At 44.7% G+C, this 17170-nt stretch overlaps 1 protein-coding gene across 1 annotated transcript in view; it reads left to right on the top strand.

Annotated features, from left to right (window-relative positions):
• The window catches only part of BRMS1L (BRMS1 like transcriptional repressor), a 75373-nt gene that overhangs the window by 47173 nt on the left and 11030 nt on the right, over positions 1-17170 (top strand). Inside the window, exons 5-6 of the mRNA XM_073610529.1 lie at positions 2753-2849; positions 5517-5603. Of these exons, the coding sequence (XP_073466630.1) occupies positions 2753-2849; positions 5517-5603 (184 nt within the window). The remainder of the gene's footprint in view (positions 1-2752; positions 2850-5516; positions 5604-17170) is intronic.

Raw genomic sequence — 17170 nt, 5'->3', positions numbered from 1 at the left:
AGTCCAGTCTGTGTGTAGCAAGTACATCCTAGATCTGTTTAACTGGCTTGCAGTGAGTGGGAAATTTATGAGCATTAATGTTGGGGTTCATTCACATGCCCATGCTACTCAATACAGGCCCAACACAACTACAAAGTAAAAATACATTACTTCCACTGACCTAGTTCTGCGAGAAGATGGGACATACTTCATTTAAACACCGCTCAATGCACCACGACATGTCTGAACACAATGTAGTGTTCATTAGGAAATGGCAAATGGGCTCTTGCCAACTGCGTTTAACATGAATCAACTTATATTTAACACTATTCACATGGTGTGATTTCTGTCTAAAGGCTCTGTACATTGTGTTACACTGTGGTAACATGCATTGGTACAATAGTACCTTTTCATTCTGAATGGCACTCCAACATACCACCTCCATGCACATTTTTGCAGCGCAACACAATCTGTGCTGCCGAATATGCTGCATGACCCTTTTTTACTGTTTTTTTTTTTTTCTGTGCATTCAGTAGTCCATTCAAATGCCCACCAGTGAGATGTCATGTGGGAGAGAAACTATGCTGTTGTGTCACACAAGTAGAGGGTGAGATTTAAAAAGGGCATGCAGTGAGTTCTGTGCAAGGAGACCTAAAAATCTTTAAATATGTGCAGGGCACTATTGACAGATCTCACATAGCTTTTCAGAAATATACCATTATTGTGACCTGGAATGTGGGCAGTGGTGTAATATAAATCCCTGAAGCTTGTGTAGGACAGCCAGGCCACTGAACATGCAAGGTGTTTTGTGGCTCAGATGAAAAGCTGCTACAAATGAAACGGCACTAATTTCTAGTGTCTAAACCTGCAGGTGTAGGAAAATGTGGTGTGTATGAATAGGTATAGTGTGGGTTTTGTGCTTGGGTTTTGTTTTATTATCCCTACTCCAGACCACCCCTGAACAAGGTGTGATTTTACTGTGAAGCTAGATTTTGGCTTAAAGCTCGGTTTGCATTGCCCTATGCTTACCGATGCTGGTGAGTTAATGACACCCCCAGATCGGTTCGCATATCACAGTGCGAACGGTCAATTCAGACAGGAATCCAATCGCGTGGGTGTGAACACCCATGCGATCCGATTCTTGTGCAGACCAAAAAAAGGGTCCTGCACGACTTTGGTCTGAATGTGATGCAAATTCAGCCATACAATCTGTATGGCTGAATGTGATTCGCACAGCAGTGCTGTGCGAATCGCATGCCATATCTGACATCGCAGCAGTGTGAACCCGGCCTAAAGTAGAATTCCGGCTTACACCTGGTCAAGTGATCTCCGCTGTGTCATCCAGTGATGATGGAGAGGGGAGAGTGCTCTGATGACTAGTAAAGCCTGGAGCAGTGATGTCACCCATAGGCTTCAGTGGTCCATCTGTTGTTGGCACTTCCTCCTCTCCCTTGTAGGCACGCTGGCTGACATGGGAGCCAGTTCATTTGACCGGACCAGAGGGGCCTGAAAATAGCATCTTTTAAACACAGGTCAGTTGGCACAAGTTAGGAGAGGGGAGCAGGCAGTTTTAAGGCCAGTTAGGTGTAAACTGGACTTCCACTTTGAGGATCCATTCACACTTGTATGACTCCAAAGTTGAGTGACTTTGGAGTGCAACTTTGAATGGGTGCAACTTGGATGCAACTTTGGCTTTGACTAATGGAAAAAGACAACTGTGACATTTATAACATTCAGGACTGACTTTCACTTGACATTTGAGGATCTCTGGCACTCAAGTCGCACTCAAGTCAGACCAGTAGTAGTGCAGGAACCTTTTTAAATTTGCTGCAACTTTAAAGTGGTAGTAAACCGCTGGCTTTTTTTTTTTTTTTTTTATCTTTCTAAAACCTGCAAGGCAATGTCAGAATGGGCTAACATAGACTGCATACTAGCACATTATGTCAAACTTACCTTAGAATGAAGCCCTCCAGTGGTGCACTGTCACCACTGAAGGCGCTTCCATCCTCACCTGGTCTTCTTCCCGGGTTCACAAACTCTGGCTGTGTGAGTGGCCGGAGCTGCAAAGATGTCACTCCAACGCATGCACGCGGGAGTCGCCGTTTACAGTACAGGACTTTGAAGGATCGGCACGGGTATGCTGTTTAGACTGCATTCGCTTTGACGTCGACGGCTTCATCTAAAGTAAATGGGTAACTCTTATTATAGGCTTGCCTATAGGTAATAATCATACGTCGGAGTTCACTCCCACTTTAACTGCTTCCGGACCACCCACTGCACAGTTACTGCGGCAGGGCTGCCCGGCAGCTCGTACCTGTACGTTGTTTCCTCATCTGGGGCATGCATGCCAGGGCAACCCGCTCCTGCTGTGTCCAATCACTGGGTCTGATGGCTGCCGGGACCCAATGATCGTTTGCTTGAGAGGCAGAATGGCGTCCTGGAATCCCACATCTTGTGTGTGTATGTATATATGTGTGTGTGTGTGTGTGTGTGTATATATATATATATATATATATGAGATCAAATGCCCCCAAAAGAAAGCTCTATGGGGGGGGGGGGAACATTTTGTTTGGGTACAGCGTCGCATGAACGCACAATTGTCAACGCAGTGCCGTATCGCAAAAAATGGCCTGGTCATGAATGGGGTGAAGCTTTCCAGGGCTGAAGTGGTTAGGTCACATGTATTTGAACGGTTGTCATTGAAAAACATGGGATGTGACTTTAGTGTCTTGCCAAACTTATGTCTGCCAAACAATCTTCTGTTTCTTTGCAGAGTGAGAAGCTTTTACTGTATGACACTGTTCAAAGCGAGCTAGAGGAGAAGATCCGCAGACTGGAGGAAGATCGTCACAGTATTGATATTACATCCGGTAAGCTTAACCACTTCAAACCCTGCATATAGTCATATGAGGCCTGCAGGAGGGATCTCCCATCCTGGGGGGCATCATATGACGTCCTGGGCTTCCCGGCTGTCTGGGGGGTGCGCGCGCACCCCCGCCACATCACTTGGGACCCGATGTCTGCCGGGCACCCGTGATTACTGAGCAGGACTGTGGATCTGTGTGTGTAAACGCACAGATCCACATCCTGTCAGGTGAGAGGAGACCGATTATGTGTTCCCAGTACAGAGGAACACCGGTCTCCTCCCCTTGTGAGTCCCCGCCCCCTACAGTTAGAATCCCTCCCTAGGACACAGTTAACCCTTTAATCGCCCCCTAGTGTTAACCCCTTCCCTGCCAGTGACATTTTTATATAGTAATCCATGCATTTGTATAGCACTGATCACTGTATAAATGCCAATGGAGCCAAAATGGTGTCAAAAGTGTCCGATCCGCAATGTCACAGTAAAAATCGCAGATCTCCGCCATTACTAGTAAAAAAAAAAAAATTATAAAAATGCCATAAAACTATCCCCTATTTTGTAGACTCTATAACTTTTGTGCAAACCAATAAATATACGCTTATTGCGGATTTTTTTTTTTTTTCCCAAAAAATATGTAGAATACATATCAGCCTAAACTTTTTTTTTTTTTTTTTTTTTCAGCGCAAAACATAAAAACCGTAGAGGTGATCAAATGCCACCAAAAGAAAGCTCTATTTGTGGGGAAAAAAAATGATAAAAATTTGGGTCAAGTGTTTCATGACCACGCAATTGTCATTAAAAAGTGCGACAGCGCTGAAAATTGGCTTGGGCGTGGTTAAATATGCAAAACAGATATCAAACTACATATCGAGCTCCTTGTTCTAATATATGTACCTGTATAGGAGACATTCCATTCCCTTTCATATACTTGTTACAGCCAGGAAAAAATCCATTACTATTGTAAGGATGTAGTATTGCATATAAATATTTCCCACTTTTCTTCCATTGTATTTTTTTTTTAGTCCTTAAAGCGGATGTAAACCCTCCATATAACCAGTGAAGTGAACAGCCTCAGATGATGCACAGAGGAAACAAATCTCCCTATGAGTTTTACATGTATATCTGCTGTCTTCACCTTGATATACTGTTTAGAAAGTGCACTTCCTGTTAGAATTTTCCCTTCCTGGTTCCCCTGTAGGAGGAGATCAGTCCTAGAGAATATGAGAAAGCAGATTGGAGGAAAGGCATACACCGCCCCCCCTCCCCACACATGCAGAGCTTTTCTGTGTATAGTTTATCTGGCTGCTAATCTATTTATTGCAACCACTTCCAACACACACTTCTATCTCCAGGCCTTGGAGAGCTTGTCAATGTTCTCAGCCTGAGAACAGAAGAATGGAGCAGGACAAAGCTACGAGACACAGGGCTTTGAAGAGGGATAACAAAACACTACGGATATGTGCCCAGCTCAAATTTCATGAATCGGGTTTACATCCACTTTAACATTTCTTACATCCTGTGTAAGTTCACCTTACGGATTTTTCTGTAAGGGTGAACTTACACTTTATGATCATGTTATTTTACATGCATAGTGTTCTAGTAGATAAACACTGATGGGTTATAAAGGAACTTTTTTAGCAGCTCATTTACTGGCACAGAGCCATTAGCCATATGCTTCTGAGAACCTTGTTGATCTTTTCAAGTATTTCCCAGCATGCAGCCTGATTTAGCCTTCAATGGATTCTTATGGTTTAGAACTAGAGCTGCACGATTCTGGCCTAAATGAGAATTTTTTTTTTTTTTTTTTTATGTTTGGGGGTTCTAAGTAATTTTCTAGCAAAATGATTTTAACTTGAAACCAACAAATGTCAGAAAAAGGTTTAGTGTTTAAGTGGTTAACTTTCCTCAATTACACACAAAGTGTATTCCATTGACAAATTGTTACAATGTTTAGACTTAGTTCAACTGATAAACAATGTTGTGCTTCTTGGCAGACTGCAAAGATTTTTTTCTTCCTTTCTTTTGAGGGCTGTGGCTTCAGAAGAGCAGAGAGAATTATTTGCATAGCAAGAATCGTGAAACACTTTTATCAAGATCGCAACGGGGAAAGAATCGCGATAACGATTCTTGACGATTAATCGTGCAGCTCTAGTATGAACTAGGAATTAGAAAAAGGGGTGAGCATTTCTGGTAATTGAGAATAACGCAAAACATACAAGTAGCATAAAACCCAGTCAAGCAAATTCATATCCTCTATAAAAACAGATGAACCATGGGGCCAAATAGGCACTCAGATCTCTTCCTGTCAGAGCAGAAAGTGATGGTAAATTCCTTTTAAACAAAGGCACAGACAACACACAACGTTTTTAGTAGAGTCGAGAAAGTTTACAATTTGTTTATTTCCATTCCTGTACTCATGATATCCATGCCCCCAATTATTGTACAAGCATCAAGTGGACAGAAAGGGAATAAAAATCTCATTCAAAACTGTTTTGACTGGAGTTGGGCTTTAAATAAGTAAAAAAAAACGTGAAAATTCATGTGGGGTCTTGCTATAGGGAAATTCTTACAAATGGGCATATTTTTACTGCAATAGAATCAGTTGTTTACTATACAGTGGGGAAAGTTCTGCACTAATGTTAAAAGGTACATAATATATTCCTTGACTCCTCAGAGCTGTGGAATGATGAACTGCAGTCACGGAGAAAACGTAAAGACCCCTTCAGCCCTGATAAGAAGAAGAAGCCTGTTGTTGTTTCTGATATCCTTTTGACTATTAAATTTTTTTTTTTTTTTTTTTCTTTACCAAGGTGTTTTTCTAATTTTACAGTGTAACTACTGCATTGGCAGATTTAGTATCTGTGAGAATAGGGTTACCCTGGATGTTTTATGGTTCTTCCTTAAATTATCCATATTTATTGGTTTATTTTAAGCACCATGACAAAATTGGAAAAAGTGTGTGGGGTTTTTTTGTTTTTTTTATATTTAGTTTGTACACTGCCTGACACCTTTTTACAGGTATATGGACATCCACAGTATGATGACGGTAAAAAAAAAAACTTACAAATACAGGTTCAAATTATTTCTTTCTTGTACATCATGGGACACGGAGCCTTAAGTAATTACTTAATGGGTTATAGTCCACCTTCTGGTGTTGACACTGGTAAACCCAATCAAAGGAAGTTTACTCCCTATATAACCCCTCCTCCTTCCAGGAGCACATCAGTTTTTTCGCCATTGTCTAAGGTGTTGGTCACGAGTGAAGAAGTGCTCTTTGGAGCTCCAGGAGGGATCCATGCTGGATTTAAATTCCTCCATAAAAAGAAGCCAGATCCATCCAAAGTGCCACTGAGGCCTAAGATGGATGGTACCTGGGACCTCGTATCCGAAGCACAAGGTTTTGCCTGCAACGCCTCTCTTTTGGACCCCAGGAACCCAGGGCTTAGGTCTTGTTACATTTCCTAAAGCTTCCTGATGACGTGCTTGTACATGGCCCAAGGCAGGTGGGACCCCGTTTTTAGGGACCCAGTCCTTGAAGGTTTGCTAAACGCAGCCCGCCGTGATGGGTGAAGGTTGGATTTTCTGTTAATTCAGCAAAATCCTGCGGCAAGGATAAGGTAAGGGAAGAAACTTGGGTATTAAAAACATCTATGTATTTCTTCCATTAAAGGAAAAAATGTTGTCATGCCTTTTAAAATCTCCACTAGATGGAGTCTATGCACATACCTTACTCTGTTGTCTTCACTGTTAGCTCAGTCTGTGCCTGGCTGCACAGCAGGAGGGAGATTTGCAAGGTAAAAAAGAAATCTGCAAAAAATGTATTTTTCTCCCCCTGATGGGACCAGAGGGTTAGGGGGACAGCAGCGCTGCACCCCCCCTTGCATCACCCCCCCCCCCCCCGCGCCGTGGGGGATGCGAAGGTCCCGCTATTTTACCGCTAAAAGTTTTTGTTACTGTGGCTGTATTTTTTTTATATATCTGTGCCTCACTGCAGGAGTCTCTGCCCCCCCCCCTCGTGTTGGGTCTGGGACCCGAAAAATGCTGCGCTCAGGTGCGGGAAACATTTTTATATAAAAAAGAGGGTGGAATTTTTTCGGAGGGGGTGGGGCCTAAACACAGGTGCCGTGAACGTCCACGAGGATGCATGCCAGGCTAAAAGCAGATAAATACAGCTTTGACAGTCTCCTTTGCTGATGAGGAAACAAGCTGCCTGCACATAGGGACACACGAGCTGTGGGATACATAAGGGTTGCAAAACTGGCATTCCTGATTCCTTTCCAGCACTAAGCTGAACTTTTATAGCGGCTTTCAAAGTCATGACTATTTTCAGCGATATAGTACAGTTTGTATAGCGCTTCTGTTTTTGTACTTAGGACTATGCCTGCCAAAAAAAGACACCAAAAAAGTAAAGGTTTCTCCCCCTGACGTTGGGATCTCGAGCTGTATTTCCACGCTGTCATCCTCGCCTGAATTACCAATTATGGCAACTCAGGGTGAGCCAGTGGAACAAATTAATGGTGCAGCTGCCTCTCACATCTCAGCACCTGTATACGTGACTGAAGATGTCCTTTCCTCCACCCTGCAGGGTCTGGAAGAAAGATTCGCTGCTTTAATCGCATCCTCCATTCAAATGGGTAGGAAGCGTACTAGGTCCCCTTCCCCCCAGCTTTGCAAGGGGAACAGTGGGCACACGATGAGGTGTTACCCTCAATCGATAAGGAAGAAAAGCAAACCGATGATTCCTCTGCAGAGGAAACAACGGTAGATTGACCTTTTTCAGCTTCTCAATCCAAGAAATTGCTGATACAATCTCTTACAGAAATGGTTTGTTCCACTTTCATGCTGCCTCTAACAGTCTCATGAAAACTCGGCCTCTTCCTTAGGTTCTTTAAAACCTTCCCATCCTTTGCATGCATTTCCAGCACATGCATTACTTGAACAGCTTATTTTTGCTGAATGGGATCACCCAGATAAGCATTTTCTCTAAGATTTTCAGTTCTCTATCCCCTGGAGGAGAAATTATCCAAAAGATGGAAAGTACCAGCAATTGATGCTGCGATTTGCAATGTGAATAATAGCCTAACTTGTCCTGTAGACAATGCACTGATGCTTAAGGATCCAACAGATAAGAAGTTGGAATCCCTGCTATAATCGGCCTTTTCCATAGCAGGTCCTGTCACTCAGCCCGCAGTCGCCGCAATAGGCGTCTGCCAATCCCTAAAGGACCAATTTAATCAGGCCCTTAGAGAGCTTCCTACACAACAAGCTCGGGATTTGGCTGAACTACCTATGGCATTATGTTTTGTCATAGATGCCATTAAAGATTCTATTCACCAGGCATCCCGCCTTATGTTTATGCTTGTACATATGCGTAGAATCCTGTGGTTGAAAAATTGGTCAGTTGAAACACCATGTAAAAACCTCCTAACTGGGTTCCCCTTTCATGGAGAGTGTCTATTTGGAGAAGACTTGGATAACTATATCAAGACAATTTCTAGTGGGAAAAGTACTCTTTTACCAGTCAAAAGAAAATATAAACACCCTTCATTTAAACGGGCTCTTTCTCCTGCGCCAGGCGCTTCCGCCTCTAGGCAGCGGCGATGGCCTTTGCCGTCAGACTCTAGAGGAAAACCTCAGGGTCAGACCCAGGGTCAAAAGAAGCCCTGGGGTAGGAAATCTGCAAAACAGAATCCTAAAGCCTCATCATAAGGAGGGGGAAGACTTCTGTAATTTTCAGAAGTCTGGAAAAAGGAAATTCAGGACAGTTGGGTCATCTCCACGGTAACGATTGGGTACAAGCTGGAATTTTGGGACTTTCCACCGTCTCGTTTCCTGAGATCAAGGGTTCCCAAAGATCCCAGAGAAAAAACCATCTCTGTTTCAGGCACTAGACTGATTAATATATCAAGCGGTGATCAAACAGATCCCCACAAAAGAGCAAGGTCTGGGGGTTTTATTCAAATCTTTTCATGGTACCAAAACCAAACGGAGACGTCGGACCCATTTTAGATCTAAGAAAGCTAAATCAGTTCCTGAAGATCCGCTCCTTTCGCCTGGAGACGATCAGGTCAGTAGTTTCTATCCTTTCAATCGACATCAAGGATGCATATCTGCATGTCCCTATATTTTCCGCTCATCAAAAGTTTCCGTGGCTCGAGTTAAAACAGCAGCATTTCCAGTTTGTAGCCTTGCCCTTCGGGCTAGCCACAGTACCCCGGGTGTTCACCAAGGTGCTGGCCCCACCTCTAGCCCGGTTAAGGGCACAGGGCATAACAATCGTAGCGGTGTACCTAGACGATCTATTGCTTATAGATCAATCGGTGGCTCATTTGGAGAAAAGCGTATGCACTACAACCAACTATCTGAAAAGTTTGGGTTGGATTCTCAACCTAGAGAAATCTTCCTTAATACCGCTAAAAAGGCTGGAGGACTTGGGTCTGATCATAGATACAGCCCAGGAAAGGGTGTTCTTGCCTCAGGCAAAGATCAACTCCATAAGAGAACTGGTGCGGAGAGTCAGGTCAAATGGCAATCCCTCCATTTGCCTCTGCACGAGGTTGCTAGGAACCATGGTGGCTTCATTCAAAGCAGTTCCCTATGCCCAGTTCCATTCAAGACTGTTGCAAAACAGTATCCTGTCTGCTTGGAACAAAACAATTCAAGCTTTGGACTTACCAATGCAGCTGTCCCCAAGAGTGTCCCAAAGCCTCACTTGGTTACTAACCAAGAATCTGCTGAAAGGAAGATCCTTCAGACCAGTCGTCTGGAAAGTGGTAACGAGTGGATGCCAGCCTTTCAGGCTGGGAAGCAGTACTAGAAAAGACAACTGTCCAAGGACAGTGGTCAAGAACTGAAAGAATCTTGCCCATCAATATCCTAGAGATACGGGCAGTACGTCTGGCTCTAAAGGCCTGGACTTTCAGGTTACGGGATTGTCCTGTCAGGATTCAATCTCACATTGCCACAGCTGTGGCCCATATCAATCACCAAGGGGGCACCAAAAGTCTCTCAGCACAGAGAGGAACCATATTCTAACTTGGGCAGAAAGGAATGTTCCATGCCTTTCGGCAGTCTTCTTTCCGAGAGTAGAGAATTGGCAGGCGAACTACTTAAAGCGGAGCGCCGCCGAAAATTTTTTTTTTAAAAGTCAGCAGCTACAAATACTGCAGCTGCTGACTTTTAAAACATGGACACTTACCTGTCCAGGGCGCCCGCGATGTCGGCACCCGAGGCGTAACCGTCTCTCCGTCCTCGGGTGCTGCCGCTTCCATCTTTGGTAAGGGAATCAGGAAGTGAAGCCGTGTGGCTTCACTTCCCGGTTCCCTACTGCGCATGTGCGAGTCACGCAGTGCAATACGGATGGTCCCTGCTGCCTCTGGGACCCGTGTGTTTCCCAGCAGGCAGCGGGGAGGGAGCAGGAAGTGGCGTAAATAACCGCAGATTCTGCGGCTATCTATGCCGGAAGTGAGTACAGATACCTGTAATATACAGGTATCTGTACTCCCCTCCCCCCTGAAAGGTGCCAACTGTGTCACCGGAGGGGGGGAGGAATCTGATGAGTGGAAGTTCCACTTTTGGGTGGAACTCCACTTTAAGTCGCCAGCAGTTATTCCCAGGGGAATGGTCTCTTCACCCCGACATATTTCGGGCTGTTTGCCAAAGATGGGGGACTCCGGACGTGGATCTTCTAGCATCCAGGGTTAACATGAAGTTGGTCAAATTTGTGGCCAGAACAAGGGATCCATTCGCATGTGGAACAGATGCGTTGCTAACCCCATGGGATCAGTTCTCACTGATCTAGGCATCCCCCCCCCCCCCCCCCCCCCGTTCAGTTGCTGGCTCAACTTCTTTGCAAGATCAAGCTGGAAAGAAAGCCGGTAATTCTGGTGGCACCAGCATGGCCCAGACGGTCATGGTACGCAGAAGTCATAAAGATGGCAGTGAAGGGCCCATGGTTCCTCCCACTACGGCCAGATCTGCTCTCAAGGACTGATATATTCCATCCTTCCTTACGGTCTCTAAATTTAACGGCTTGGCTATTGAAACCCACATTCTAAAGAAACATGGGCTTTCCGCGTCAGTTATTTCTACCATGATTAATGCAAGGATGCCAGCTTCCAGAACTATATATTATAGAGTCTGGAGGGCTGGTGTGAATCCAAGGGTTGGCCCCCTCGGAGATATATCATAGGCAGAAATCTTGCCTTTCTACAATTAGGTGTAGAAATGAAATTGGCCTTAAGTACTACTAAAGGCCAAGTCTCAGCTTTATCGGTCTTATTTCAAAGACCTCTTGCTACTCATTCTTTAGTCCGTGGATTTATACAAGGGGGGAAGCGGCTTAATCCGCCCATCAAACCTCCCTTGAACCCTTTGGACTTGAACTTAGTTTTGTCTGTGTTGCAAAAACAGCCATTTGAACCGATACAACAGATTACCCTAGTCCTTCTAACAAGGAAGTTGGTATTTTTGGTTGCTATAGCCTCAGCAAGGAGGGTTTCAGAATTTGCTGCTCTTTCTTGTAAAGAGCCATATTTGATTTTTCATGAGGACAGAGTGGTGTTATGCCCTCGTCCAGGCTTTTTGCCAAAAGTAGTTTCAGGTTTTCACCTGATCCAAGATATTGTCCTGCCATTGTTTTTTCAAAAACCATGTTCCAGGGAAGAAAAGTCACTACATTGTCTTGATGTGGTGAGAGCAGTGAAAATCTATTTAAAGAAAACTGCTCAGATTCATAAGACTGATGTCTTATTTATTCTGCCAGAGGGTCCTAAGAAAGGACAGGCAGCGTCGAGATCCACTGTCGCTAAGTGGATTCAGCAAGTGATAATTCAAACTCATGATTTAAGGGGGAAGATTCCCCCGTTTCAAGTTAAGGCGCATTCTACCAGGTTGGTTAGTGCTTCTTGGGCAGTGCGTCACCAGGCCTCCGTGGCTCAGATCTGTAATGCTGCAACTTGGCCTTCAGTGCATACATTCACAAAATTTTATCAGGTGGATGTAAGGAGGTATGAGGATATCGCCTTCAGGTGCAGTGTGCTGCAGGCAGCAGTATAGATCCTCAAGTCTGGGTGTACCCTGCAGGTTGTTTCTCCCACCCCTCAAGTGGCATTGCTATGGGACGTCCCATTAAGTAATTACTTAAGGCTCTGTGTCCCATGATGTACTCCAAGAAAAGGATTTTACGTGTAAGCTGTAATAAAAATCCTATTTTTTACAAAAGTGTATTCCTCATATAGTCAAATGACAAAACAGTAAATGCTAGGATATAAATACAAAAGAGTGTATTTTCAGTGAAAACCACATGTCAAAACGATTAGCAGATACAGAGAGGTAGCTGAGATTACATGCTTTCTGACTTTTCTCCAGTCTGGAGTGGATTTAAAACCTGGCCTTGGGTACAGTCAAAGGTCAGATTTTGATCTTGGTGGCCCTTTTTCTTCCTTTGTTATTTATAAAAAAAAAAAAAAAAAAAAAAAAAAAATTTTATTAGGCATATAGAAAGAGAAATATACATACAAAAGACATTGGAGTCGCGAACAATTAGGTGCAACTGGTGGACAATCAAACTGGAAATCAATAAACATCAGAATGTAATCATCCAAGTACAGTAGAAGTGTAACAAATTCCAAATCACCTAGAGTTATCAACCAGCAGATATCATTTTTAATCTGAATATAGTCTAGTAATGTAGAAAGGGAAAGAAAAAAGAGAAGGAAAGAAGAGAATAGGAATAAGATGGGAGAGAGGGGAAGGGAAGGGGGAGCTCGGCCGCCGGCCTAGGGTGGGTCCTCCCGCCTGTGCCACTCCTCCCAGACATTATCATATGCCTCCAATCTATTTTGTAATCTGGCTGTCATTTTCTCAATTAGCTCTATATCTTTTTATTCTGGTATAAAGGTCTGTTTGAGTGGGTGGAATCTGTCTTTTCCAGTACAGGGCAACCAGGCATCTCGCCACTGTAAGAACATGGCCGAGTAGTTTCCTGGAGTGTCAGGGTATTTGTAATCCGGTCACACCAAAGAGAAATAATTTCGGAGCTCTAGGCACCTGCACGCCCAATAAGCGGTTCAATAATAATTGCGTCTCCGTCCAAAAAGGAACTATTTTAGGACATGACCAGTAAATGTGATAGAAGGTCCCTCTGTCTTTTAGGCACCGCCAACATCTGTTCGAACTAGAAGGGTAAATGGCGTGGAGAACATCAGGCGTCATGTACCAAAAAAAAAGAATTTTATACGCGTTCTCCTTATACAATGTACAGAGTGAACTCTTAGCTGCCTGAGACCAAATCATCTTCCATGTAGTTTCTGGAATCTCCTCGTTCATAAACCTCTCCCAGTGGAGCATGTATGCGTGCTTACCCTGGTCAGTGATGTTGTAGGAATTTAGTATCCGGTAGATATCGGAAATTAGCCCACGTCTAGCTGAACCCTCCAATATCAAGCCCTCCAACGGAGTTGGAGCCGAGAATTGTAGGTTCGGGGCTAATGATTGAGCATAGTGCCTAATCTGCAAGTATCCATAGAACACTTGCCGCGGTAAGTCAAATTTTTTTTGAAGGTCTGTGAAGGAGAGCAATCTAAGCGTGCATGGATGCACCAAATGACCAAAATGGAACAGATCTCTCGTTGCCCATGGGAAAGACATCTGGTGTGTAAGACCTGCAGTCAACCTGGGGTTGTAGAGGAATGACGTGAGGAGTGATCTCTCTGAGCATAACTTATGTAATCGTGATAATTTACGCCAGAGTGAGCTGAGGTGGAGCATGGGGCCCAAAAGCTGAGCAGAGTCTACCTTCACCATCGCATTCCATAACATACTATTTGGGTGGACTGGTGCAATCCATAGTTTTTCAATTTCTGTCCATCTGTTATAAGAACGCTGGGTAAACCAAGAGGCCAGGGCTCGCAATTGGGTGACTTGGTAGTATTTAGTTAGGTCTGGGAAGGACAACCCGCCGTCCGATCGCGCCGCTGTCGGGACCGATTGTGATATTCTATGCCTCTTGTAATTCCAGACAAAGCGTATCAAATCTACTTGGAGTTTCCGCAGCTCCGCCTGTGGTACTGGGATGGGAAGTGTTTGGAAAAGATAGAGCAGCTTTGGTAGGATAGCCATTTTAACAGAGGCCATCCTCCCCAGTAGGGAGATGTGATGAGCCTTCCATTTTTGTAGGAGGTCTCTTATGATTTTAAAAAGGGGGGGTAATTGGCTCGGTATAAGGTAGAGTAAGAGGGAGTAATCTGAACTCCCAAATATTTTAGGGATGATGTTTTCCAGTGGTAAGGGAAGCATTGTTGTAAGTGTTGGGTCTCCTGTGTTGGGATATTAATGGATAACGCTTCGGATTTAGCTGCATTTATTTTATAACCCGATAAAGATCTATATAGGTCGAGTTCAGCGTGCAAGTTGGGAAGTGAAACCCTAGGCTGGGTCAGGGTGAGTATAATATCGTCAGCAAACAGTGCTAATTTAAATTCCCTACCTCTCACCGGAATCCCATGTATGTTCGGATTTTTTCGAAAAGGACGCCGCCAGAGGCTCAACACACAACGCAAATAATAGCGGTGAAAGCGGGCACCCCTGGCGGGTTCCATTGGCAATCGGAAAAGCCTGTGATAGGGCAAAGCGAGTTTTAACCTGGGATGAGGTATTGGTGTACAAATGTCTAATAGCTTGCAGAAATGAACCCCGGAATCCCATGCAGCTCAATGTGGCAAACAGGAAGGACCAGCCAAGGCGGTCAAAAGCTTTTTCTGCATCCAAACTGAGAACTAAAGCCTCCAGCTTATTCCTGTTCGCCACATCTATCAGGTCAATAATTCGTCTCGTGTTATCCCCCGCCTGACGCAGGGGGACAAATCCCACCTGATCCTTGTGTATTAGAGAGGGAAGTATCAAGTTAAATCACATCGAGAGGAGTTTAGTAAAAAATTTTAAATCGGAGTTTAGAAGTGCGATTTGGCCTGTAACTGGCACATACTGAAGGATCTTTGTCAGGTTTGGGGATTAGCGTGAGGAACGACCTCTGCATGTCCGCGGGAATAGTGGTTTTCTGAAAGAAGGCGTTAAACATCCTGCACATGTGGGGTAGGAGAATCGGGAGAAATGTCTTGTAGTACTCATAAGGGAGACCATCCGGTCCAGGGGATTTATGTGAGGGCAATATTTTAATAGTGGCCGTTAGTTCTTCCTCCATAATTGGAGCATTAAGTGACATTAGGTCCGTCCCCTGGATTTTGGGAAGTCCACTTTCCTCCAGATAATGTCGCATACGAGCATTTAAGTCGGGAGGAAGCGGATCCTGGGGGATTTCAGGGTTATTATATAGGGTTGTGTAGAATTCCCCGAAGGCCCGAGCTATATCTTGGGGGTGTGATAGAAGTGCCCCCTTCTTATCTTTAATTTGGTGGGGGGTGGACATGTGGGAACGCTCAGACAATTTACGCGCCAGAAGGGTATGGGCTTTGTTGCCTTTATCGTAATAGGTTTGTTTTAGCTGAAGAAGTGCCTTCTCCACTTGGCCCAATGCTAGGTCTCGAAGAGTGTTTCTGAGACAAACCACTTTTTTAAGAAGAGGTACGGATGGTGAGGTTTGTAATCGGAGTTCTAGGGCTTTAAGATCTCTCTCAGCTTGAAGTTTAGATGCCATCGCATTTTTCTTCATAGCCGAAGAGATCGCGATGCACCGTCCCCTAAGGACTGCCTTGTGGGCTTCCCAGAGAATAGAGAGGGAGAAGTCAGGGGTATTTTCTAAGAAGTAGTTCTGCAAAGTTGTCTCTAGTTCCAATCTAGACGGAGTGTGTTGGAGGAGAAAATTGTTTAACTGCTAATTACTGGGTTTGCGGGTGGGAGTGCCTATTTCTAGTGATATAATAACTGGGGCGTGATCAGACCAGGAGATGGAAAGGATCTGCGCCATTTTTGTAGCGCGTAGAGTGCCATTGTTGATGAAAAAATAGTCTAATCGGGAATGCATATGGTGAGGGGCAGAGAAGAATGTGTATTGTCTATCTCCCGGGTGTAAGGCCTGCCATGCATCAAATAGGGCATGACGTCTGGTTAATTGACAAAATAGTTTGGAGTCATGGGCGGCTCGGGTCTGAGGGGCTGTAGGGTTGATCACGTGGCGGTCTAGGCCTACCGAGTGAACCAAGTTAAAATCTCCACCAATGATCAAATAATCATTGGGTAACCTAAAGAGACGTGCAAAGACCTTAGATAGGAAGTGTATCTGATGAGTATTGGGAGCGTAGATATTACAGATAGTTACCGCTTGCATTTGCCACTGGCCCCTCAAGATTATGTAGTGTCCCCTCGGGTCAACAAAGGATTCAGAGCATTTAAACGGGGAGCCTCTTTTAAATAGGATAGCCACACCCGCTCGTTTGCGGGGGCTAAAGGCCTGATAAACCTGAGGGTATTGTTTAGATGCAAAGGTAAAGGCGCCTCCCTTGTTAAAATGTGTTTCCTGCAGCAGAGCTACGTCTGCCCCAGTTCGCCTGAGCTCTCTCAGCACAAGATGCCTTTTTTTGTTTGAATTCAAACCATGGACATTAAACGACATGAGCTTAGCCATGGTCATTAGTGTATGTGTGCACACGTTTACTTAACTTATCCAGCCTTGAGTCCTCTACGAAGTCCAGAAAGCGAGCAGATCCGGAAATGGGGTGCGACCAGGTGACCGTCCCAAACCCACGGCGAGCCAGGAAGGGGGAGGGGGTAGGAAGGCAAGAGAAGAAGAGGAAGAGAAAAATAAAAGAATTGGTTATTAACATTTCAATTAGAAATAAGCATTTTGTTGTGGTCCCGGGCAGTACACACCGCCCAGCCTCCATTAAGTTCCAGTAGGTCCCCCCGGTCAAAGCCTCCAACAAGGGCCCAGTCCGGGGGGGCATAGTGAACCACTCAGAACAAATTCAACTGTGTTTAAGTTCTCAAAGCAAGGTAACAAGGGGGAACTTTAGTAGGGTAAACCTCTGGGGGGACTAGTGATCAGAAAGAACTACCACTGACAAGTCTCCAAAACGGGGTGCCCAATGTTGAAAACGAATTAATAGGCGGGGGGGCCTTGGGGGGTAATGCATATAACTGTGATGAGAGGGGCAGGAGTAGGTAGCATGGCAGTCATCCTTGTTTAGGTTTAGTAGATCCTCCGGGAGAATCCTGGTCCCTGGGGCGTTTCGTTGGGGGGGGGATCTTCTGCCAAACCAGGGTGGCGTTGGCGAGTCCACTAAGTCCCATTCAGGCAGACGGGGGACAGGGATCTCCAAAGTGTCACAAAAGTTATCCAAGTCTTCAGGGAAGTGCAGTACTGCTGATTTT

The sequence above is a fragment of the Aquarana catesbeiana genome, linkage group LG13 (assembly GCF_042186555.1).
Source record: "Aquarana catesbeiana isolate 2022-GZ linkage group LG13, ASM4218655v1, whole genome shotgun sequence".
Classification (NCBI taxonomy): Eukaryota; Metazoa; Chordata; class Amphibia; order Anura; family Ranidae; genus Aquarana; species Aquarana catesbeiana.
This window is presented reverse-complemented; position numbering and strand designations above follow the sequence as displayed.